This window comes from Lampris incognitus, chromosome 14 (genome assembly GCF_029633865.1).
Source record: "Lampris incognitus isolate fLamInc1 chromosome 14, fLamInc1.hap2, whole genome shotgun sequence".
NCBI lineage: Eukaryota > Metazoa > Chordata > Actinopteri > Lampriformes > Lampridae > Lampris > Lampris incognitus.
This window is the reverse complement of record NC_079224.1, coordinates 29,880,584-29,906,137: the sequence shown is the minus strand read 5'-3', so window position 1 is coordinate 29,906,137 and position 25,554 is coordinate 29,880,584. Positions and strand designations below refer to the sequence as shown.

Here is a 25,554-nt window from a genome sequence, read left to right as displayed (position 1 = left end):
TATGTGAAATAAAAATTTGCAAGTACAATCGCTCTCAGGAGCAGATGGACAATGGAGCTGGAGGCATAAAAGGATCTCCCTTCTGCCTTGGCCTTTGGGAGAGACCGTTTTCCTTTCAGTTTCCGCCTCTCGGCGCAAAAGACAAGTTTAAATCCTGTGGTTTACCACAAGCAAACAGGATTTCAGACGTATCCAACTTGTGTGATGTAAAGACAGGTCCAAGCCAGGAACAATACCAATGCAAGTTTTAATACCCCCCCACACACACACGCACACACACCTCCCTCCCTATTTCGAGACCCTCAGCACTTCTCTTTCAGCAATTGTTTCAGCACAAAAATCGTGCCGGATTACGGTTTCAGATACTTAAGCGTGTTTATTTACAATCGTCCCGGCGCCACAAAAATAAAGGGCATTAAGTGTAGGATAACTTCTCTCCGCTGAGCTGCGTTTCTCCGGTAGCTAGCTGCTCTCTCTGTCAAGCTCCTGCCATGTAATTTGATTGAAAGCGTTAAGCCTCGGGGAAAAAGGCGAGAGCGGCCTTGCAGCTCCTGTGCCAAGACGGATATCCTCTTATTTCTGTCAGGCCTTCTCTAAAGGAAGCAGCATAGGTGGGTTTTTGTAATTGGGTACTATTGTAACGGATACTCTTTTTGGACAAACATACAATTTCACAGCGTTTAAAAGATAAAATAGTTCTGTGCAGGTAATGACTGTGTGGTTCTTGCACGCACAACCTCTTCCACCCCAGCAATGTGGATTTCTGCCACATTTGCTTCTGCAGGACCGCCGCTCATTTCTCACAGGCATGAACTAACAACTTTCACACCCCTCCCCATTCGCTGTGTGTGTGTCTCTCACACACACACACACACACACACACACACACATTTACATTTACACATAGTACACATAGACCCATGCACACTGTTCTTTCTTCACTACACCTCCGCCTCGCCTTTCACTGACAACTGCAGCCAAATTTGATTAAGCAGTAGTGGGTCAGGCTACATTTGTCTGAATCAATAGATGGACATGCAATGCGGCCATGATGAAGAGGGTAGAGGAACATGGTGAAGACGCCAGCATCTGTCCTGTGAAAGATGACTGAGCTGCTACAGTTAGGGGCTTGAATTATGAGCCATAACTAGCGGAGCAAGATGCGATCCCTCTCCATGAAAGTTAATTTGACAAAACAATGAGATGACTCGTGAGTAAAAAGACAAATGAAGTTATTTGATGCGTGAAGGGAAAAAAAAACATTTTGCAAAATGATTGGAATGAAAGCATGTGGAATCAGCAGTAATGCATTATTAATGAGCGTGCCGAGTCCACAATAAGAACACACTACCGCTTCGCCAGCTTTGTTGATGATTTCTCCTTAATGCCGTCACAACAATGACCAATATCCCTGCCGTGATCGCTTACATTTGGACCGCCTTAATGAAAAGAATCATTAAATATACACAACCAACCACAATTGATCATGTCTACACTTGTGAGTCTCTATTGCAATATTAATATCGGTATAGCCACACAAATATAGCATAAACAGACTCCCGACATTATGTTTGTTACTGATTGATGAAAAGTCTCGGTAGTAACATGCAGTTACAGGCCAATAAATCTTTTATCTGTACTGCAGGGCTGAATTTCTCACATTTTGTGTTGCCCATTTTTTCCCAGCAGCGAGAGAGAATGCTCTTTATTGCTGCACCCCACTCAGCGTCGCCCACTGTTTCCTTTCAAGGCCACCACATTACTATGCGCACAGCTTTTACAGTACGGCTTAGCGCTCCCCCAAGCAAATTGGACACCCCACAAAGCATCGGACAACTGTTGTCCCCCATTGTGGGTCTTTCTGCAGGCCCTCTTTATCAGGTGCTGAATGCAGCAGCGCCCAATGAATGAAATCATAGGGTTTTGGCGGTGGAGTTGAGGTGGAGGGGGCATCATCTAGTGGTGGTGATGTTGGGTGTGAAGGGGGTGTTTGGGTGTATGGGAAGGAGGGGGTTGGGGTGTGGGATGGGGACTTTCTGAAACCTCACAAGCATTCCAGAACAATCCGTTTGCGGAGTGGAACGGTCCCCTTTCCCACCCCCCAGGGTTTCTCAATGCTGACGGACAGGCAGGAGGGATTGAGTGGGGCCGCCCCCTCTCTGCCTATGCCGCTTTCAAAGCAGCGTTTCCATTTACTTGCCACACCGGACCTCGCCTGATCTCCACGACCTCTACCATGGAGAGACAGGAAGGTTTTTTTTTTTATCCCCTCTCTCTCTCTCTCTCTCTCTCTCTCTCTCTCTCTCTCTCTCTCTCGGTTTCAAGACGAGCTTTCTCCCTTTTTGGGATGCTAAGATCACTTCTGCATTGGTTTGGGTTTGTAAGACGGAGTTTAAGAATGGCACAGAGTGAGTTGAATACGTAGCATAAAATTACTATCAGAGCAAGATAATGACTAGCTTTGCCAGCCAGGGATAATTGTGTATCCATGAAAAGGGGTGGTAATTCCTTTTTTGTTGTTTTCTTTTTTCTTTTTTTTAGCACGGAAACAATGATGTAAAAAAAATCATCGGGAGTTAATTATTTCCATCTTGTAAAAAGCGAGTGAAGAAAAGACTTATTTGCTATTGGATTTAATTTTTTTTAATTTTTTATTTTATTTTATTTTATTTTATTTTTTGGGTGATTCTTTTTCATGGTAAATTGTAGGCTGTGTCATTGGCGTTGCAATTTGCAGTCTTTCTCTGTTGGTTCCTGTCTGGCTTCGCATTGATGTCGAGATCATTATAAACTATGTAATAATGGGGAATTATGGTGCCTATTGTTAACCCCTTACAAGCCAGGTAAAAAGCTACAGGTCTGTTATCTCGAGCTTGCTGGTCTCTGAAATGAACTGCATTTAGCAGTTTCAGCAGCGGATCGTAATTAATAGCTCAAAAGAGACTCCCTTCCCCTTCTCTCATTTTACAGCCAGACTCATTTTTATGCACTAAAGCAGTCGTTGCACAATGACTTGTTTTATCATACAGTATGCATCCTGCATCTTCTCTTAAGCAGTGGACTGTGAAGGAAGGAAAATATCCCATCTCACTTTGTTTGGTCAAGGATTTGGTTCTGATACACTGGATTAGAAGCACTCTTCAGGTCAGACCTGGCAAAGCACTTGCGTAAAAAAAAACCAAAAAAAACCCACAACATTTGTTGCAATGGTTCGCTCTGATCGAAAATGCTGGCCCGAAATGAAGGGAGGAAATACAGCTACGGGTGTCTTAAGCTGTCTGGATAGATCCAGAGCGCTTTGCTAAACAGGAGTTTATGCATTCTGTGCACTCGTGGGCACAGATGGTGGAACAAACGCTTATGATTATGCTTTTCATCAAGCACAGTGATATGCATATTTATGCCTTTCCATAAAAATATATAGTTATGTGATTTACACTCTTGTTTCCTAATGTGAAATCAAACATCATTGCAATCGCTGATATATTCACGCTTTTGAGAGCATTCCATATAGATTAAACAGCCGAGTGAATGATTTTAATGTCTGTGACTTCTCCTTGAACACAATATAAGCCATTTTGTGGATGATTATAGCCGCAGCGCCTGACAGTGGCATGAGCGCATATATTTTTAACCCAGCGGCCCCAGCCGGGATCAAACCTTTCTCTGTGACAGTGTTAATGCCACGCTTTGTGATTTGAATTACATAAAGAATGATACCCCAACACCCTGACAGTGTGTGTGCTATGCTATGCTATGCTATACTCCTTGATGGGATGGAAGTGGGTGGAAGACATGAACAAGGTGGTACTAATCAGATCTTTCAGAGACCGCATCAAGTTGATCACCGCCATTTCAGATATACAGAATAGTTTGTTTTCCATTTTCATGCAGCTTCATTGAGTTTCTCACGTTTCACTTGACTTAATTTTATTATGATCACCATTTTATTATGATCACCATCATCTGGCAATGTTAGTCAATAGACCTTCAGGGTCCCTGTGAAAAGACTGCACTGTGCTCATGTACGTGTTATAATGCACCATCACCCACACATCCCCCACTGGCCAGATCCCTCCAGAATGTTCTCTCATGTCTCCTCCTCGCTATGTTCCCATCATCTTTTACAAAAACGACATGGTAACCACTCCAAAAAAAGGATATACACCAATCAGCCAAAACATTAAAACCACCTGCCTAATACTGTGTAGGTCCCCCTCGTGCCGCCAAAACAGCTCTGATCTGTTGAGGCATGGACTCCACAAGACCTCTGAAGGTGTCCTCTGGTATCTGGCACCATGACGTTAGCAGCAGGTCATTTAAGTCCTGGAACTTTGGAGGTGGGGCCTCCATGGATCGGACTTGTTTTTCCAGCACATCCTACAGATGCTCGATTGGATTGAGATCTGAGGAATTTGTAGGCCAAGGCAACACCTTGAACTCTGTCATGTTCCTCAAAACCATTCCTAAACAAGTTTTGCTGTGTGGGAGGGCACATTATTCTGCTGAATACCATTGCCATGAAGAGGTCATCATGAGCACTCTGACCGGTCTACGGCAACACAGCCCCATACACAGTAAGCTCAGATGGACTGTGTTCTGACACCTGTCTGTCATAGCCAGCATTAACTTTTTCAGCAATTTGAGCTACAGTAGCTCTTATGTAGGATCGGACCAGATGGGCTAGCCTTCGCTTCCCACACACATTGATGAGCCTTGGGTGCCCATGACCTCATTGCCAGTTCACCGGTTGTCCTTCCTTAGACCACTTTTGGTAGGTACTGACCACTGCATACCGGGAACACCCCACAAGACCTGCCGTTCTGGAGATGCTCTGACCCAGTCGTCTAGCCATCATGATTTGGCCCTTGTCAGAGTCTCTCAGATCCTTACACTTGCTCATTTTTCCTGCTTCCAAGATATCAACTTCAAGAACTGACTGTTCACTTGCTGCCTAATATATCCCACCCCTTGACAGGTGCCATTGTCAATGTCATTCACTTAACTGTCAGTGGTTTTAATGTTTTGGCTGATCAGAGTATATACTATATATGTATATCGCCCTCTCCTAGCCCCCCAACAATAGAATCATGTTCGAGTTTGTGTTCAAGCAACACTTCATGGGAGCCATTGGAGACACCACCATGGTTTGAATATCACCACAAATGTCACAAGGAAGGACATGTTAAAAGAACTTCGCAAATGTAGTATTGATAATATCTTTTTTCTGTGTTCTGCAGGGAAGCCAGATCAACCAAATCCCTACCAAGTACAGCCAGGCAGAGTCCACCAAGTTCCTCATCCTTACCGTGGTCTCTATCCTGTGTATCGTCGCTGTCCTGCTGGGCTCCACCATAGTCTACTGTCTGCGCCACCGCTCCCACCACAAGCTCAAGGAGAAGCTCACCAACCTGGGAACGGACACGGGCAGCGATGCTACCGCCACCTATCAGGTAGGACGAGTCATTGCAGCATCTCTCGGTTACATTTTATGTACTTATTTATCGTTAATGAGTTGTGTTTGCCGTGTTCTTTTAAGAACCGGAAATATTAGATGTCCATTGTCAAACATGAAAATCAAGCAGAAAGGTCCCTCTAAAATATCAATTTATTATCAAAAATGACATGACTCATTAAAACTTGCATATCAAATACTTACATACCACCTTTACTGTACTGTGAATACTTGGGTTTTTGATGTAGCTGGCCTCAGTCGAGATTGAACCCCTGGCGGTGTTAGAGCTGTGCTCCACCCACTGAGTCACATAGGGATTAGGACCCCTAACCAAGGCATTGTTAATGCTGTACTCTGCCTACTAAGTTAGACGGGATGGCAGTAGTATGTTTTACCAATTGAGTAGCGCCATTTTTACGTTAGTCTGTCCCGGCACGATGTGACTACATGATGTTGTGATGATGGCTGATTGTATTTTGTTTCCTGTTATATTTCGTTTTGTAAGGTGTGAAGTAATATTACCAATCTCACAGGTTTTCCACCCTAAGCCATTTTTGCTCCCCTGTCTGCTAGCTGTAATTATCCTTTGGCCAGAATAGCAGGGTGTGAAATTTAATTTACAGAATCCAATATTAAGTGGCTTTTTGAGCAAAGAATTAGATTGAGATTTTCCCTCTCTCTCTGACCTTCTCCCCGCCATGTTTTTAAATGAGAGTGGTCCTGTGAGCATTGATTTTATAATGAGCCCAGCCCAACCCGTAACTACTTACATTTTATGCTCATCTCTGGGGATTTAAACCCCTGAAATGGACTGCACTGCCGTGGCATATAGGTTTGTTTTATCACTGGCAAATTGTAACGATGCATGATCTTATTTTTTACATTCTGTTTCATATACTTACGAGGAGAGAAGGACACATAAAATATTGTTGTAAAAAAAAAGATCTACTCACTGAAATCTCATAAAATGGATTTGTCAAGTACAAGACGAGATAGGAGAGCTCCTCTTAATACAAAATCCACTCCACCAGAAGCGGTGACAGGCTGAAATGACGGCCACACACCTTCCACGGACTCTTGTGTCATTTTGTTGATCCTCACTGGTCAAATCACATCGTTTATTACTTGCCTTTCAGCTTTCCTTCACGCCTAAAATTTGAAAGACCTGATTAAGATACACATGTAACACTTTGTTTCCAGACAATAATAATTCTCAATGATAATTATCAATCAATCCTTACTTAAATAGTGTATTTCATACACAAAAATGGAAATGCTATGCATTTTATATGAGAAGAGCTAAGAACTGCATATATCTACAAATACAATAAAAGAGTGTGTGTGTGTGTGTGTGTGTGTGTGTGTGTGTGTGTGTGTGTGTGTGTGTGTGTGTGTGTGTGTGTGTGTGTGTGTGTGTGTGTGTGTGTGTGTGCACATGTCAACAGAGGGTGAATACAAACCCTCGTTAGGGAAGGGCAAACTACCTGTCTATATGCTTGCGTATGAGGGTGCCCGTGGGCGGTGCTGAGACATGATACAGACCCACAGTAAGCCTGACATGAGGGGTTGGGGTTGACTGTTTTATAAGATTAATGATTTTGAAAAGTAATCTCTCATTCTTTTAGCTTACTTAGCCTTCTTATTCAGCTTCCCAGAATGTTTCCCGTTAATGCTCTTCATTTCTCAGCCTGTGTTAAGTCTCTGAGCTTGCAAAGCAGCAGCAGCAGACTGTAGTCAGCGTCAGTGGGAGACCTCAGGGTTCAGCTCCCGTCTTAGTGCTGAAAACCTCCTCTCTGTCAGCGCCACTGTGTAGAGGGGTTCCCAGGGATGGATTCAGAGAGAGAAAGAGAGAGAGAGAGAGAGAGTGTGTGTGTGTGTGTGTGTGTGTGTGTGTGTGTGTGTGTGTGTGTGTGTGTGCGTGCAGTCTCTAAGGGTACACACAATTAAAGCAGACGGGAAACAGAAGGCTGTCTGATGGCCTTACTACTGCTGCTCATAGTGGCTGGCTGTCCCATTTCTCTCTCTCTCACTCGCTCTTACTCACACACACACACACACACACACACATGCATGCATGCACACACACACACATGCAGTCACACACACATGGATGCACACACACACATGCATGCACACACACACACACACACACACACACACACACACACACACACACACACACACACACACACACACACAGGTATGTACACACACTGTCATAAGCACACAGAAATGTCACGCTCACTAGCTGTTGCATGTTAATGAGTCCTGCCCTTGGCACATTTGTTTGAGCCTTTGCTTCTCTGCATGTACACACACACACACATACACACACACACACACACACACTACCTCTGGCCTTTCTCTGCATGTCTCACACTACGTCACTTTGACACCAGTTTTCTCAAATTCTCCTTTACCTCTCGCCGCTCCCTGGCTTGTCAGTCACACGGGTCCCACTGGAGACATGATGCTGGATTGGGCGACACCGTCAAAGGAGACATTGATTGACAGGTGTCTGCAGTGGAGTGTGCATTGTTGTCTGTCTGTTGGGCGGGGCGAAGGTAGATGATGCGTGTCTGTCAATCAAACACCCTCCCTGGATTACTGGTGACAACATGGGAGTGTTTATGTGCTTGAATACAGCCCAGACCCGTATCACAGCCGACAATCTTTTTCATGTGATGGTGTCTCCTACTGTGTTTCATGAGCCCAGTTTTTGAGATGGGTAAAAAAATACATGCCAGACGCCAGTGTATTTCAACCTGTATAGCCTTTTGCAAATCAAGTGATTTTATCTTGAAACAAGACCAATTTTGTCCAGAACAGAGGTTCTGGACAAAATTGTTAATTGTTGTTTTGGGAAAAGTTGATTATTTCCCACCACAGGCGTAAATGTAATAGTCTTGACAAAATTAGATGACTTGTGAAGATAGACTTTTTATTTGTTGGTATTTTTACAGTGATCCCCCCCCCCTTCCATTTCTCTTTCCGGGCTTTTCTTTTTCCTCAAACAGCCCCGGCTGCTCTGTCGCCCCCCTTCTCTCTCCCCCTTTACCCCTCTTAGCCAACCCGCTTTGTCGCCACGGTAAATTCATTCTCATTCTGCCAAAGAACAAGTGCAAAACACAGTGGCCGTACGTCAAGTTACACCTCAGTTTACATTCATCAGACAAGCCAGTCTCTTTGTCCTTCACCTCCTCCCTGTGGCCCCTGGCCTCCCTCGTCCCTCCACTTCTCCTCTCATCCTCACTTCTACTTCTCTACTTTTTCCTTTATCTCCTCAGTTTTCCTCTCCTCCCTCCTGGAATTTTTTTCTCTTCCCGCTCCCGTCACCCAACCACCCACCCACCCACCCGCTTCCTTCCCTCCCTCCCTCCCTGCATCCCCACCATATTGTGTCAGGGGCCCCCTTTGTTTGTTTGTTTGTTCGAGCGCAGTGGCTGATCAGCCAGGCGACAGCCCCTACATTTGTTTGGTCATGAGGGCATGTAAACAGAGGCGCCACCGTGAGCCAGCTTGGCCCGGGCCACACCCCCTATTAGCAGGCCTCTATTGATGGGTATTATGGATGGCACACGACTATACGCTGCCCACCAACTTCACCAGACGAGCCTGGCCAACGCCCCCCCCCCCCACACACACACACATACACACACATCCCTCGCCTAAGTTTGATGCATGATCTGAGATGGTTATATGGTGTGAAGTGGATACTTAGACGGGGTTTTGTGTGTGTGTTTTTTTTATTTCAAGGTTTGCATATGCACACATACATTTTTTTCAGTACCCACTGGGTGTCAAGCATACATCCACACTCGTTGGGGCCACCCAATATCACCACAGTCTTCCACTGGCTGAAGCTGTCGAATGCAACCACAGTCCTCCAGTGCTGACCACTGAGCAGCTCTAGTGGAGCAATTAGGGGGTTAAATGCCTTGCTCGAAGGCGAAAATACAGAACTCTTTGGACCTTAAGTTTTTATGCACCATGCACTTTTTATGCACTAATGTGCATCAGACTTGCACAACAAGTCTTGCGTCAGACTTGCACAACAAGTCTGGCGCACATTACGGCAACATGGCACCAAGGATTTGTGTTGTGTGACATAAAGACACAGCTGGAAACATGGTGAAGGAGCTAAGATGACACTAAACAGCATAGCTTTGTGCAATAAAAGTAGCCAAACCGTGAACAAAGGCTAACTGTTGCGAACCCATAACATTATGCTACCATACTTAAAGTCTGTGCTGTCGGTGATTCCAGCCCATATGCTGTATTCAGTGCAGTGGTTTTTGTACTGCTTGTCTCCCTTCTCAAATAATTCTGGGTAGGGCTGCAAGATACCGTTAAAGAAAATCATATTGCAATTATTTTAACAGATCTTATTACAATTGTGATATCATTCACGATTAGTGGGAATGATAATCTTGTGACATTTGCCGGGGTCTGTACCAGTGGCGCCCCCAAGGGGTGGCCAGGGGTGGCCACGGCCACCCTGATACTATCCCTGGCCCCCCCGCTGGCCCCCCCAGCCACGAGTCGCATATGCAGAATATGCTTCTGATTATGCATAATATGCTTCTATCTGATATCTTACGTTAGGTGCTGTTCATTTAAATCAATAATGTATATTTTTCTTAACTCTCATATTGACAGTTTTCAACTAGCCTATACAGTATACTACAGCAGCATCATAGAATTCCCGAAATTCAGTCATGGCTTTTGGTTTTGGTGTGCCACCCCAAGATTTTCAGTGGCCCCATTTGGCCACCCCGATGAAACATTTCTGGGGGCGCCACTGGTCTGTACCACAGAAAGATGTTTTCCTACATCTGGAAAACAAGATGTGTAGGCCAGGGCATCTCTGCAGCACTACAGTACCTCATTCATAATGGTGTTTTGTCACACGTTTTGCCTTTATCAAAAAATTGCAGCTTCTGCGATTTGGTATTGCTCTTGGCCATATTCCGATTTCGATATTTCGATTACTTGTTCGCCCTAGCTCTGGAATAGTGCTGGGCAATAATTCAATATCATTTATCGTCTTTCAGTGGTTTTATATGGGGTTCAAAGGTTTAAATCTGCAATTGTGGAGCAGTCTGTAATCTGCGACACACACACACACACTCACAAACACTTTTTTTGGGGGGGGGGGGCCTTTTTCTCCCCAAGTGTATCCGGCCAGTTACCCCACTCTTCCGACCTGTCCCAGTTGCTGCTGCACCCCCCCTGCCGATCCGGGGAGGGCTGCAGACTACCACATGCCTCCTCTGATACATGTGGAGTCACCAGCCGCTTCTTTTCACCTGACAGTGAGGAGTTTCACCAGGGGGATGTAGCGCGTAGGAGGATCATGCTATTTCCCCCTAGTTTCCCCTCCCCCTCCGAACAGGTGCCCCGACCGACCAGAAGAGGCGCTAGTGCAGCGACCAGGACACACACCCACATCCAGCTTCCCACCCGCAGACACGGCCAATTGTGTCTGTAGGGACGCCCAACCAAGCCGGAAGTAACGGGGATTTGAACCAGCAACCCCTGTGTTGGTAGGCAATGGAATAGACAGCACAAACACTTTTATTGTGAATCAGTTTGCTACAAAAACGATGTGACGGGGCACCTCCATAGTCGAATGGATACAGCGCATACCCATGCCCACATGGTCACAACCGTCGCCAGTTCAATGTCCCTCTCTCTCTCTCTGTCTCTCTCTCTGGCTCTCTCTCCCTCCCAGTTCCTGTCTGTCTCTTCACTGGCACTGTCTAATCAAGGTAAAAAATGGCAAAAAAAAAAAAAGATTTGACGAGTCTGCACAGTTTCCTTTGGCAGCTCAGATGAGTAACTTCAGCCTGGGCTTTGATTTAGGAAGGAAATCCACAAACCTAAAGCAACATTGAGATCCAAGCCTGCAAATCTACTTCAGACCCCCAGCCCTCCTCATAAAGCACAGTGAGTAACGTGGCCTTCTCCCCACCTGATGTAGTATGCATCGGTGAAAATCAATAAGCCGTAAATGAAGATGCTTGTGTTTGCACACTCACTGCTAGTGGGGGGGGTTTAGAGGCACTGTAAATATGTGTTGTTTAGGCTCTAAACCTGTCCTGGCTGATATTATTCTTCTAAATTTTGCCTTTTTGTCCTTTAATTGGCTCTCGGAGGGAAAGCCATTTTGAGGCGTTTTTTAATTACATCATAAAAGATTTGCTGCAGTGGCGTAGTTCTCCGTGTGGCCTTGGTAAAATATGAACGCTGTTGAGCAAGCCTTCTTGCCCCCCCCCCCCCCACCGCAACATTCATTAAATAGAAGAGTTTATTAAAAGCTCAGCACTGAATCCCCAATTCCCTTTGTATGGGCACAGACCACAGTCTTTAAAAACCCCTTAGAGGGGCACACATCACGCTGCAGAGTTCACATATACGCAGATATGACACATGACTGGTGGGTTTGCAGATACAGTATGATTTAATGATGGCCTAAGTATTCTTGTGTGTGCGTGCGTGCGTGCGTGCGTGCGTGTGTGTTCATGCTATACCAGGTTGTACTTGAATAATCTTTTGAGTCTTTATCAGATTCAGGCCACCAATAGATCAATCAATGTGCCAACCTCCCAGACCATTAATCACATCAGATAGGGGACTAATGAAGTTCTGCTCAAATTAGCACGGCTGTCAATCAAACTCACCATTAGTTTAATCATCAGCATCTCTCTCATTAAAACCTACATGCGGATAACCGCCGAGATCCAGTCGAACTCTTCTGTTAGAGTGTTATTTTAGAGATATGGAGAGGACATTCAGGTTTTGTGTAGAAGTTGAAGGGGGTATATATCACTCTTTTCCATTGTGCACTCCACCCCCTTTATACTGTCGGACGTTAGCTGAATCTCTTGAGGCAGAACGACTGACACTGACTGAGTTAGTTTGTGTTCAAAATGGCTGTTGGAGGGATAGGACCCGCATCTTTCAGATTACAGCATAAAGCTTCACAGAGTCAAAGTATGCTACGCTAGGGGTGTCCGGGTGGCATGGTGGTCTATTCTGTTGCCTACCAACATGGGGATCGCCGGCTCGAGTTCCCGCGTTACCTCCGACTTGGTCTGGCGTCCCTACAGACACAATTGGCCGTGTGTGCAGGTGGGAAGCCGGATGTGCGTATGTATCCTGGTTGCTGCACTAGCGCCTCCTCTGGTCGGTCGGGGCGCCTCTTCGGGGGGGAGGGGAAACTGGAGGGAATAGCGTGATCTTCCCACGTGCTACTTCCCCCTGGTGAAACACTTCACTGTCGGGTGAAAAGAAGCAGCTGGCAACTCCACATGTATCGGAGGAGGCATGTGGTAGTCTGCAGCCCTCCCCGGATCGGCAGAGGGGGTGGAGCAGCGACCGGGACGGCTCGGAAGAGTGGAGTAATTGGCCGGATACAATTGGGGAGTAAAGGGGGGGTATGCCCCGCTAACTTTGCTTAACTGAGTATGTCAAAATATGTAGAGCTAATTAAAGGGACATGACATCTGTTATTTTTAGACCTTGCATGTATATATCACGGGCATTCAGCTGACGTCCCCATCCACTAAAAGGTCCTTCAGGGCCAAGATGCTGAGGAAGCTCCTCATCGCACAGGCTACAGTGTGATGTCTGCATCCGACCGCTGTATTGTTAATGGAGTGAAAGTCTCGTTTAGGTGGTTGCTTATTTAAATGTAGGCTGTTTAACCCTAGAGGAACATTTGTTATGGGCAAAAGTTGGCTGAAATGCTTTCATGTTAAAACCTGGCCCATGCCGTTGGCCAGCTTAAAAACCTGTGAACATCTTCTGGCACCCGTTTTTATTTTTATTTCTTTTGTCTGTTGTGAACTAAAAGAGTTTTCTTTTTTAAACCAAAGATGATCCACCATTCGATGAGTTGTTGAAATACCCTGATATCATTACTGATTCTCGATAGCACATAGATAAAACACATGATGCTGCTGTTTTAACTAGTACAAAAATCAAAACACTTTAACATGCTGGGTCCTTTTATGTTGTTGTTGTTGTTGTTGTTGTTGTTGTTGTTGTTGTTGTGTCCCACCACCCACAAAATGGATTTCGTGGTTTGGAACAGAGCTCATATCCAATCAGAAAAGATTAAAAAGAAGAAAAAAAAATACAATAAAATAAAATAAGAAAACTAAACACATAGGAAAAAAAAACGTCATAAAATTGGGCAAGGGCGTCCAGGTAGCATAGTGGTCTATTCCGCTGCCTCCAGCTTGGTCGGGCGTCCCTGCAGATACCGTATCTGCCATGTCTGTGGGTGGGACGCCGGATGTGGGTATGTGTCCTGGTCGCTACACTACCGCCTCCTCTGGTCAGTCGGGGCGCCTGTTCAGGGGGGAGGGGGAACTGGGGGGGAATAGCGTGAACCTCCCACGCACTACATCCCCCTGGTGAAACTCCTAACTGTCAGGTGAAAAGAAGCGGCTGGCGACTCCCCATGTGTTGGAGGAGGCATGTGGTAGTCTGCAGCCCTCCCCGGATCGGCAGAGAGGGTGGCGCAGCGACCGGGATGGCTCGGAAGAGTGGGGTAATTGGCCTGATACAGTTGGGGAGAAAAAGTAGGGGGGAAAAAATTGGGCAAGGAAATGGAATCACTGCAGATACTCGGGGCAATGAATAATGCACATGAATTAATAATGCACTAATGAATTCACCCCACACATGCAATACTACATGCATGTGTGGGATTTAAAAAAATGAATATTTACATTAATTTTTATGACCAATCGCCAGGAAACCTATGAAGAAGTGTTTATTGACATTTAATGGATTTTTGCATGTATTTTTCCCAGATTGCTCGATGTAAAATGTGTGCAAGTATGGTAGCGACGCCCCTCGAAGCTACCATTATGCACCAAATGCCTAAACGTGTGAACCGTGCATTGCAGTTTGCACCCACTTATTCCTTCTTGTGTTCTGTGTGAAATGGTGTAGTCAGAGCTCCGCTCGCTGCAAGCAAGTTGCTCTCGGCAGTAACTTTGACAAGGTGTCAGTGTTTTATTGTGGCTGTGTAGTCAGGAGACAGGGAGTGACAGCTTAATCAGTCATGTGAATGAAGACACTTTACTGATAGTTCACTGAGTCGCTTCTTTTTTTAAAAACCTAAATTTTACTTTTACCCGTTAAAATGTGCTGAGTTTTACATGGTCTCTTTGTGCACCTTCCTGGACCACACTGATAGATAGGGCTGCCTCACTATCACTCCAGTCACACACACACACACACACACACACACACACACACACACACACACACACACACACACACACAGAGGGCATTATCCACGGTGTTGGAGGGTTATGTACTTCCAGGCAACTCTGTGGTACTTGGTGAAGAAGGGGAAGGCATTAAATTCCACTGCCCAGATTCTTATCAACCATTCTGGGAATTGAACTTGCGACTTTCTTGTCACAAGGTTTTCTTTGACTTTACTGTTTGTCATTCCTGTAATCCTGTATTGATGTTATGATCTAAACCAGCAGCTTACCAAAGCATGATGTAAGAGGTCGTCCATCAGCGTTTCCTTTACATGTAGGTCAACGCTCACGTTTCAACCTTACATATTCCTTTCTTGGAAGCCTGAATGCACAACTCGGTTTCTATTTAGATGGTTAATTACTGGTTGACAAAGTGGCCGTTTTAGTTTAGTTTTTCATGACAGCTCTTCTCCGGGCTCTTGGCCAAAAACAATTAAAAAAAATTAAAAAACGATAGAAACAAACAGCGTCATTGTGACACAAAACTTCTGGCAATAAGTTGCAAGAAGGCTGAACTTTTTGGCATGTAAGTCGGAGGGTGAAGCTGTGGGGTGAGCAGGGGGGGGTCCCGCTGCAGCCAGCCAGGCTTACAGTGTCTGCAGGGTGTTTGGGTGAACCACATGTCACACATCTAGCTTCCTTTCTTTCCGCTGGCTCCCATTTTCAGAGCAGCTGTGAACCTCTCACCCACTTCTCCTCCTCACTGTTCCCTCCAGGAGCTGTGCCGGCAGCGTATGGCCGTCAAGCCCCCAGCAGAGCGTCCGGAGCCCATCTCCTCCAGGATCAACAGCGTCTCCTCCCAGTTTAACGACGGGGGCCCGGCAGTGAGCCCCTCTGCCCGCAGCAGTACCTCCTCCTGGTGTGAAGAGCCCGCCCACTCCAACATGGACATCTCCACCGGCCACATGATACTGGTACAGTTCATCACAAGACTTGATCGGGTCACATGATGCTGGCTAAGCTCTCATGACAACTATACAGTTACTTCAGCAACTGCTGAATACTGAGTTTTACTGCTGCGGATGCCCCAAATACCAAAGGCTAAAACACAAGGGGCAAAAAAATCTAAGCTTGGATTTTAGGGCAGCCAAGAATTACTATTTTAAACATCTTAATTTTACTTTTTTGTGATTTGATTGTCGTATCTTGTTGGGTACAGTGGAGCCAATGGGATTGTTTTATAATTGCAAATCCCACCCAAACCCTTAATCTGCTGCTGGCAGATTAATGCAAGCAGTCATAGGCTTTAATTAGAGGTCAGTGAATTACTGACAAAAGAATTGGGGTCTTATTGCAATTATAAAATGCTACATTCATTTATTGAAAAACATACTGGTACATGTTTATTAAAAAGTTTATATCTATGTATAACTTCGTGAAATGAAACGGTAGGGAAAGTGCTCAACGAATGAGCAAAACAATCCAGTGATTCAAGTAAAGTTTACTTATTATAAAGTTTACTTGAATCACTGGATTTTATATATATATATATATATATATATACACACATATACATAGAGAGAGAGAGAGAGAGAGAGAGACATATAGATATATATATAGAGATATACATATATATGTGTATATATGTATATGTGTGTGTGTGTATGTATATATTATATGTATCAACACGGATACAGGAAAAAAGATTTTAATACATTGCATATATATATACATATACGTACATATACATACATACATACATACAGACATACATACATACATACATACATACATACATACATACATACATACATACATACATACATACATACATACATACATACATATACATAAGCCGAGGTTTCTCAAACCAGCTGTCTGACTTTTCCCTCACCTCCCTTAAAGTCAAGCCCAAAGCATCTTCGTCTCAGGGCGTCCGGGTAGCGTGGCGGTCTAGTCCGTTGCCTACCAACATGGGGATCTCCGGTTTGAATCCCCGTGTTATCTCTGGCTTGGTCGGGCGTCCCTACAGACACAATTGGCTGTGTCTGCGGGTAGGAAGCCGGATGTGGGTATGTGTCTTGGTTGCTGCACTAGCGCCTCCTCCAGGGAAGGGAAAACTGGGGGGAATAGTGGGATCCTCCCATGCGCTACGTGTACCCCCTGGTGAAACTCCTCACTGTCAGGTGAAAGAAGCGGCTGGTGACTCTACATGTATCGGAGGAGGCATGTGGTAGTCTGCAGCCCTCCCTGGATCGGCAGAGGGGGTGGAGCAGTGACTGGGATGGCTCGGAAGAGTGGGGTAATTGGCCAGATACAATTGGGGAGAAAAAAGGGGGGGAAAGCAAAAAAAAAAACATCTTTGCCTCGGTCAGCCTTTCTCTCCCTGTTGCTGACCCTATCTTCTAGCTCCTAGCCTTTAAAACCCAAACGACAGTTTCATTTCTGCGTTCCAGTGTCCACCCACACACACACACACACACACACACACACACACACACACACACTCTCTCGCAGGCATGCCACACCCCTTTACGCTCACACACACCCACACATACACCATTTCTCTCTTTTTCCTCTCATCTCATCTCATTCTGTCTCTCATCTTCCTCCCCTCATCCTTTCACCCCCCCCCCCGTCTGTTTTTGTACATCTCATTACACCACCAGCTTTCATAAGCAGGCTTACCCTTTCTCCTCCACCCAGATGACAATCTCCATTGAACCTTGGTCGGAATCTGCTGAGTGTCAATGTAATTGCAATATATAGCTATTCATATAACCCCCGCTACCCCCCCCCACACACACACACACCAGTCCCTCCTTCCCAGCTCCCTCCATGCATTATAGAGGTACCGGCAAGATGTGACAGCGTAGGCTTTTTGATGTGTTCAATCGTCACAAAGATACTAATTACCCCCGAGATTCGCTCTGCAGTAGTGTTCAAGAGCCGTCTAGAGAGGGGGCAAGAGAGAGAGAGTAGCAGAGAGACAAGACGGAGAGAAGAAAGAGAGGGAGCTCTGTCTGAACTGAGCTGATATTATTCCCTTTGCAGCTTTGCAGGAGAAGGCAGGTAGGTGCGTTCTCCACAAGTGCATCAGGAGTGAACACCCCCCCATGATGGTCGGCCAAGGTCGGCCAGACTCGCGTTAAAATAGACTCTGAATACAAAGCATAGCTTTAAAAAGAGACGTTTAGGTGCATTTCATTTGCCTTTTGCCAGAGTCTTTTGCTGTCGCAGAAGTGGTGGCAGCGTTGGTTACGATAACCGAAATAACATGTTCCCTCTTTTGAGCTGCTTTACGGACAAGGTCCGTGCAAAGTCAGGTGCGGTTTGGCGAGCGGACTCACCAGACATTGGTTGAAATGCAAATCGGGGTGTCTCTGTGAGGGAGGGAGACGGTGGTGGTTCACATATCGAGGTCTGCACGCAGCATAATGAAGGACAGTGTGTTTCAGTACCTCGGATAGTTCCCCCTCCCCAAAGAGGCCGGTCTCTACCGAGGCTCTCGCGGCTCTTAGCGGATCAGTCCCCCCCATCCGGACCCCCTCAGAAGTGAGGCGGGAGATGAGAGATTCGTCTCCATTTCCTAATGTATGTATATCCTAATTTATGCCGAGCAGTTTCCAGAAACATGGCGACAGATAATAATATAAACCAGAGAGACAGAGGGAGCAGAAATTGTAGGAAGAAAAAAAAAATCCCACAACTGATATGGAAAAAAAAAATCTAACGTTCTGCAAAAAGCGTGCTTGAGGCAACTGCGGAGCAATTAATGGTATCAGGTGTATCAAAAAGTAGGGGGAGGGCTGCCTTTGAGCTCCTGTAACCCCCCACCCCCAACCAACCGCAGCCCACCTTGGAAAAAAAATTAATTGCCTTTTGTAAAGCTGAGCAAATCCCACGTCATCATCAACCTGCTGATTTTAATTTCAGGAGAAACAGCTTTCGCCATTTTATCTAATGTATTGCTTTGTACCATGTGACTGGTGCATCACCACTCTCCGAAGACCCCCCCCCCCTGCCTGTGTCTTAAGAGGATTAGTTGACTCTATATAAAGCACATTATCGTGTCTTTTGTTGCTGGCCAAGAAAGTGTTATAGATTATAGTGTGCCGAGAGCCTCCATAGAGATTAGCTGTACCGGGAATTGTATTTTTGTTGCTTACTGGGAGGCCAACCGGGCTGTAATCTCTAGTGTTGATAGGTCACAGTATAACCGACTCGGGGAAAGTGTTACTACATGGAGATGTGTTGCTTAATCACAGTAATTCAATCACAATAATTGGATCAGAGAGGAGGAAATCAGAAACTACTTCCTGAAAGGTGCCACAGCCCATGGAGCGTTCTGCTCCAAAAAGGCTTTTTTCCCCCCATTTTTTGTGTCATATGGTACAATCAAAGAAAAATTATTCATTGCATAAAAAGTATTGATTGCATGAAAGAGATGCAACATACTATACTGCTCCCTAAAAGGTGCAGTGTAGCTTAATTTATAAAGTGGCTGAGAAGCTTTGTATGATAAATTCATTTCCGGCCCTCTGGTGTTGACTCCATTAGGGAGCAGTCCAAGTTGCACCGCCGCCGAGCGATCTCCAACACCCATCCCCTTCCTCCTGTCTCTCACATCCAAAATGGCCCCCGCATTACATCATCCCCTGTCACTACCCAGTCCACGTCAGCGGTAGATGTGACTCGCCCATGCGCGAGCGTTAAACGGCGTAAGGTCCGCCATGGTGTCAAAACGTTGTGTATTCAGGTGCGAGACTCAAAGGCAAGCGACAAGTCGATCCTATTTCGCGAGTCAGCAAATCATTACATATTGTAGGTTACAAAAGCAAAGTATAGGTGGTTTCATGTGAATAAGCAGATGCTGGAATCTAGCCACAAACACAAAATAATGACCTGGGGAAAAAAAGAAAAAAAACATGAGCAGGGAAAAGGGGGGATGTGTATGGATTAGTTGTTTATTGAAAGAACAAGTGTTGCTGGAGCAAAGCTCCTCACAGTTGCATACATAAAAGATTCTCACATAACTTACACATAGAAAGTGTGCAAGCCTTAGGCCTTAGAATTTCATTTGCATATACAATCTCGCGTCGGTTAGTTTGAAAAGAATAATTACTCGCCGACCGGTAAAATGGCGCGTGTGCGACTCACATCTACCACACCCTCAGATCGGGTAGTGACATCCCCCATGCGCTTCAGTTCATTGCAGTTGCACATGTGCTACGTCAGAACCACAACGGTCCTGCCGAGCCTTATTACAGTGGTTTTATTGAGCACCTTTGGCAGCTGTAAGCCCCCCCCCCCCCACACCCAGTAAGGGGATTATTCAGTGTTTGCCCGACACATGGTGATCTCAGCACCCCCTGATTGGATTGCAATAATCCCTTTACACAGCCACAAAACCCTATTACTCTGGCATTAGCTTGAGAGAGAGAGAAGGAGGGAGGGGAGAGGAGGAGAGAGGAGAGAGGCAAGGGTGACTGTGATGAAAGGGTGTTGGTTTGTGCGAAGGGGGTGTTGAGGGCTTTACAGTTTGTGTCAAAGTATATGGTGTCGTGTGTGCGTGTGTGTGTGTTTCCTCATTGTGTATGCTGTAGTGTTTTTGCATATACATAATGCATTTCTGTTCAATTTGTTTCTAAATTTTAAATTTGAGATTTTACACTACCACGCAGACACACACACCCCCCCCCCACACACACACATATGTGTGTGTGTGGGGGGGTGTGTCTGCTTGTGCACATGTGTATTTGCATGTTAGTGTGTGTGTGGGAGAGTAGTATCTGTGTATGTTTGTGGGTGATTTTCAATGTCTATCTGTACTTCAGTATATGTGTGTGTGTGTGTGTGTGTGTGTGTGTGTGTGTGTGTGTGTGTGTGTGTGTGTGTGTGTGTGTGTGTGTGTGTGTGTGTGTGTGTGTGTGTGTGTGTGTGTGTGTGTGTACCTCTGAATGTATGCGTTTGTGTTTTTTATTAGTGTGTGTGTGTGTGTGTGCTAGGAGTACCAGTCACTACATTTATTCGGGACCTCGCCCTGTTTCATTATCAGCCACAGGAAGGAGCAAAAAGAGACGCCTGCCAAGGCAGAGTTCTGCCTCTGACAAATACCCCCTCCTTTTGCACGAAAGCTATTACTGCTTTTTTTGGAAGCTAATTCTGATTAAGACCATCCCCATTTGTAACCACCGCTATAAATCATTCGGGGGGGGGGCATTTAAAGAAGTACTACCTCATTTAAATCCTCCATCCATTCCAGCCCCCTCACCCTCTCACCCACACCACCCCAACCCTTACCCACCCCTCCGTTGTGCACACGGGCTTCAAACAACCCTGGGCCGCCGAAACGTTTTGTGCTACCCACCATCAGATTACAGCTATTCTGTTAGCCTCGGTGCTAACATGCTAGCTTCTTCCACATTTCATTTGACAAGCTCATTACTGGCACTCGATCAAAGTCGACGTGCCTGGCTTAATTATGAATATAGTGTGGTAGGCAATGAATATAGTGTGGTAGGTAATGGGCCCGGGCCTAAAACTGCTCGTCATTTGAGCGGGAGCTGCTCCTTACCATGTCTGGATGACCCTGATAGTCTGTTGTAAAAGACTCCCTTGATGCCAAAATGGTGGAAGTTGGATCAGTGCAATGAAGTCACTTGCTGATAGCATAACTCCACACACACACACACACACACACACACACACACACACACACACACACACACACACACACACACACACACACACACACACACACACACACACACACACACACACACACACACACACACACCCCCCGGGGGGATAGGATTTACCATTAATTGCCTTTACTCCCAGACAGACCTGGTTCATCACCTAAGACAACAGAATGAATGATATGAGATTTAGGAAATCTCAGATTAATCTCCAGATGATTCCATGATTGTATCAACTCGCCCCACCAGAGGTTAAAACATACACTGTGGTGGATTTGCAAATCCCATTTCAACCAAGTTTGATATAAGCACACCGAAACATCCTCATCCTGTCCTGGAATAGGGACACCTTCTTTAGATGCTCTTTCTTAGATTTCTCCCTCCTTGTATTCTGTAGATTTTTGCTTTCAAGTTTTTTTCTCATTGAGGGATCGAGGGCATCATCCATTGTTCTTGTCGGTACCTGAGACTGTACCTGTGATTCAGGTCAACATAGACTCGTCTTGACTATTTGTAAACTTTCAAATCCCTTGGTGTCTGAGACTCTCCTTTCCTCTCCCTGCGTCCTTCTCTCCTCTAGTCTTACATGGAGGACCACTTGAAGAATAAAGACCGTCTGGAAAAGGAGTGGGAGGCTCTGTGTGCCTACCAGGCTGAGCCAAACGCCTCGACCGTGGGCCTGAGAGACGGCAACGCCAAGAAGAACCGATCCAACGCTGCGGTGGCATGTAGGTAGAGCTCAACCTCACCCTCTCTCTCTCTCTCTCTCTCTCTCTCTCTCTCTCTCTCTCTCTCTCTCTGCCCCCCCCCCACTCTCCTAGTTTGCACACAGAGGTGCAACATATTCGCCTTGCCTTTAGAAGTTAGTCCCCAGATAGCTGAGCCTGCATACTGGCAGTCTGAGAGCAACACGGTCAAACGCACAATAAGCAACAGACACAACAGGTAACTGGTTGTTTCTGTTCTGTTCCGAATTTCCTGCAATTAAATTCATTTTGGCCTAACATGTAAATGATGCAGCTTGAAATGGTGAAAATAGGTACGTCCCTTTTACACCCATTCTTACACACTCGTATGCACAGGCATCATCAATTTAATGCAACAAAAAAAAGAAGAAAAGGCTTCTGTGCATCCTATGCATTGCCTTTTTACACTGCCTGTTGACACCTAAATGTCCTTTCGGACTTGAACCTAGTTTTTTGGCACTTACTTGTGTTGTCGTCTCCTGACTAGATCCTTGCTTGTGTTGTGTTAACTCTCACATGTATGTTGATTTGGATAGAAGCGTCTGCTGAATGACATCACAACACTGTAATGCGCCAGCTGCACCTTTATCCTAAGTTCAGCACACTCGGGACACATGCTATTGATTATGTGATGAACACAGACAGGTTTTGTTTGTGGTGATCTGTAGAAAAGGATTGTGAGAGTGGAAACTTGCAGAATTAAAGTTGCGTTTCATATCAGTACGGCTTTTATTTTACTTTCATTTCATTTAAATAAGGACGGGGATTTGTAGAAAATGAATTTCTTTCAGCCGAGGAGAAAGTTTTCCCTTCTGATTTAAACCCTGACAGAGTTTGCGAACACACTGATGTCTCACCCCTGACTTGCTGAATCGTCTGCATTTGCATCTGAGCTCCCTACTGACGCGGGGAAAGGGCCACGGTTCAAGTCTTGAGTGATTATGATTTTATGCATACCAAATGAACCGACCTACAAGGCAACACACGTACGTTATGGGGGGGGGGGCAAAAAGAGGCAGTGTGCAGCGATAGTTGAATGGTTAAAGTTGCCACCTTTAACTCTACTTGAATCTTGACCTCTGTTGTTCAGGTATGTGAATATCAGGAAATCAAACCATGCAAGATAAAACATATTCAATCGAGAGATAGTGGCTCCACGGCATGTTCACCATCTATCATGTTCAGACGCTTTCAGTAGATGTGTGCTCACTGCGATCTCTGCATAGTTTGCATAGTTTGCAGAGATTGCAGCGATGCAGAGGTGTGGGGAGAGCGGTGGGTATGAGAGTCATTTGTTTCAGTCACTATCAGCAACTCCTGCAAATAATATGGCTAGTCATCTTTCAGGAAGATTGCTATATTACACGAAGCAACTTTAAGTCCTTTCCCTCTGAGGTTAAATGTCCTTCAGAGCTTCTGGAAGTTGCTTAAAACCGTACAAAGTTACCAACACAACTCAAAATGATGATGTCCAACAAAATTGGGAGACTGAAAGTAGAAGACAAGACAAAAACCTCCTCACAAGACATCCAGGTAGGGTGGTGGCCTATTCTGTTGTCTACCAACACGGGGATCGCCGGTTCAAGTCCCCGTGTTACCTCCGGCTTGGTCAGGCATCCCTACAGACACAATTGGTCGTGAATGCGGGTGGGAAGGTGGATGTGAATGTGTGTCCTGGTCACTGCACTAGCGCCTCCTCTGGTCGGTCAGGGTGCCTGTTCAGGGGGGAAGGGGAACAGGGGGGAATAGCGTGATCCTCCCACAGGCTACGTCCCCCTGGTGAAACTCCTCACTGTCAGGTGAAAAGAAGCGGCTGGCGACTCCACATGTATCGGAGGAGGCATGTGGTAGTCTGCAGCCCTCCCCGGATCGGCAGAGAGGGTGGAGCAGCGATTGGGACGGCTTGGAAAGAGTGGGGTAATTGGCCAGATGCAATTGGGAAGAAAAGGGGAAAAAAAAAAAAAAAACACACCTCACAAAATGAAAATGAAGGAGAATTAAAGCAAATAAATTAAAAGCAAATAAATTTAGCAAGATGACATCCTGCCCGAACCCCAAAAACCGTTTCAAAAAGAAACTGCACAGAATAATACAAAGCACAAAAAAAAAAGTAACAGCAACCACCCAGAAAGTAAAATACACAACAAAATACTTGAAAAGCCATAAAACAACACCAGGTCACATATGTCACTGCATCCTTTGACCCTCTCCTATTAAATATGTCGGTATCGGTACGCCTCCCTGGAATTCGTGAACACATTCCATCCTTGTCTACCGTGTGTAGTAAAGACCGGTCGAGTGGTTTTAATTTGAGAACATTCCAGTGAAATCCCTGTGTTTGTGTTTCCAGACGACCACTCCAGGATCACCTTGAGGCTGGAGAGCAGCCAGGGCAGTTCCGATTACATCAACGCCAGTCCCATCGTAAGTGTCCTCCTTTACATGCCAGCACTGTGTTTCCTGCCTGCTCTGCTGCTGGCCCTGGGGGGCACCGGGAGGCCCTGCGGGAACAAAGGCAATGTGCCGTCGCTCTACTATATACATTTTGATGCAATGCTTGCTTAGCTTGAGTGGGAGCCGGCGTTGTAGTGTGTTCTGCGCGGTGCATACTGATGAGTGTTTTACAGCAAATACCCGGGCGTGTGATACTCGCTCGGGGAAGGCATCAGGAAGGACACGCAGAGAGTTTCCACTCTGTTCGAGCAAGAAAAAAATAAAAACACATATGACCACACACACATTCAAACATACTCTTACCCCAACACACAAACACACACGATTGAGCTGAGGGGGTCTTGGGAAATGATTGTTCCTGACCTTGGGTTATGCTAATTCAACGCTAGTCCGTTTTTGCTGTCAGGCACACTCGATTTGCCACAGCCCCTCTCTGCTGCAGTGTGGCTCCAAGCGACGAGTCCACCCACGTGTGAGGAAGAAGAAGGAGCCATGTGAATTCAGTAAGTGAGTGTATCAGTTTTGAAAGCAGTGTTGGAGTAGCAGGTTTACACTTCCCTTGAGGCTGGTACAGTGGCGCTCCATTAAAAGCAACAGCAACGCCATGCATTTCAAATCTGGTCGTCACACGGGCGAGAAATTGCATGCACGTGTGTGTGTGTGTGTGTGTGTGTGTGTGTGTGTGTGTGTGTGTGTGTGTGTGTCTCACAAAACTAAGGGGTTACAGATATTTTGTGGCATAATGCAAACATAGATGAATGGACAAAAATACACCCACGCACATTCACGGGTGTGGGTACATGCACACATACGTACATATGCACACTCACATGCACACATATGCTCACAGTTATGCATTGGACACACACACACAAACACACAAAATAAGGACAAGACCCCCACCACACACACACACACACACACAATCACACAGCAACTGATGTAAAGGGTACAGGTGGTTATTTAGA

At 45.7% G+C, this 25,554-nt stretch overlaps 1 protein-coding gene across 1 annotated transcript in view; it reads left to right on the top strand.

The window, feature by feature from the left end:
* The window catches only part of LOC130123944 (receptor-type tyrosine-protein phosphatase N2-like), a 269,323-nt gene that overhangs the window by 210,319 nt on the left and 33,450 nt on the right, over nucleotides 1–25,554 (top strand). Inside the window, exons 13-16 of the mRNA XM_056293277.1 lie at nucleotides 5,241–5,453; nucleotides 15,462–15,659; nucleotides 21,967–22,114; nucleotides 24,483–24,556. Of these exons, the coding sequence (XP_056149252.1) occupies nucleotides 5,241–5,453; nucleotides 15,462–15,659; nucleotides 21,967–22,114; nucleotides 24,483–24,556 (633 nt within the window). The remainder of the gene's footprint in view (nucleotides 1–5,240; nucleotides 5,454–15,461; nucleotides 15,660–21,966; nucleotides 22,115–24,482; nucleotides 24,557–25,554) is intronic.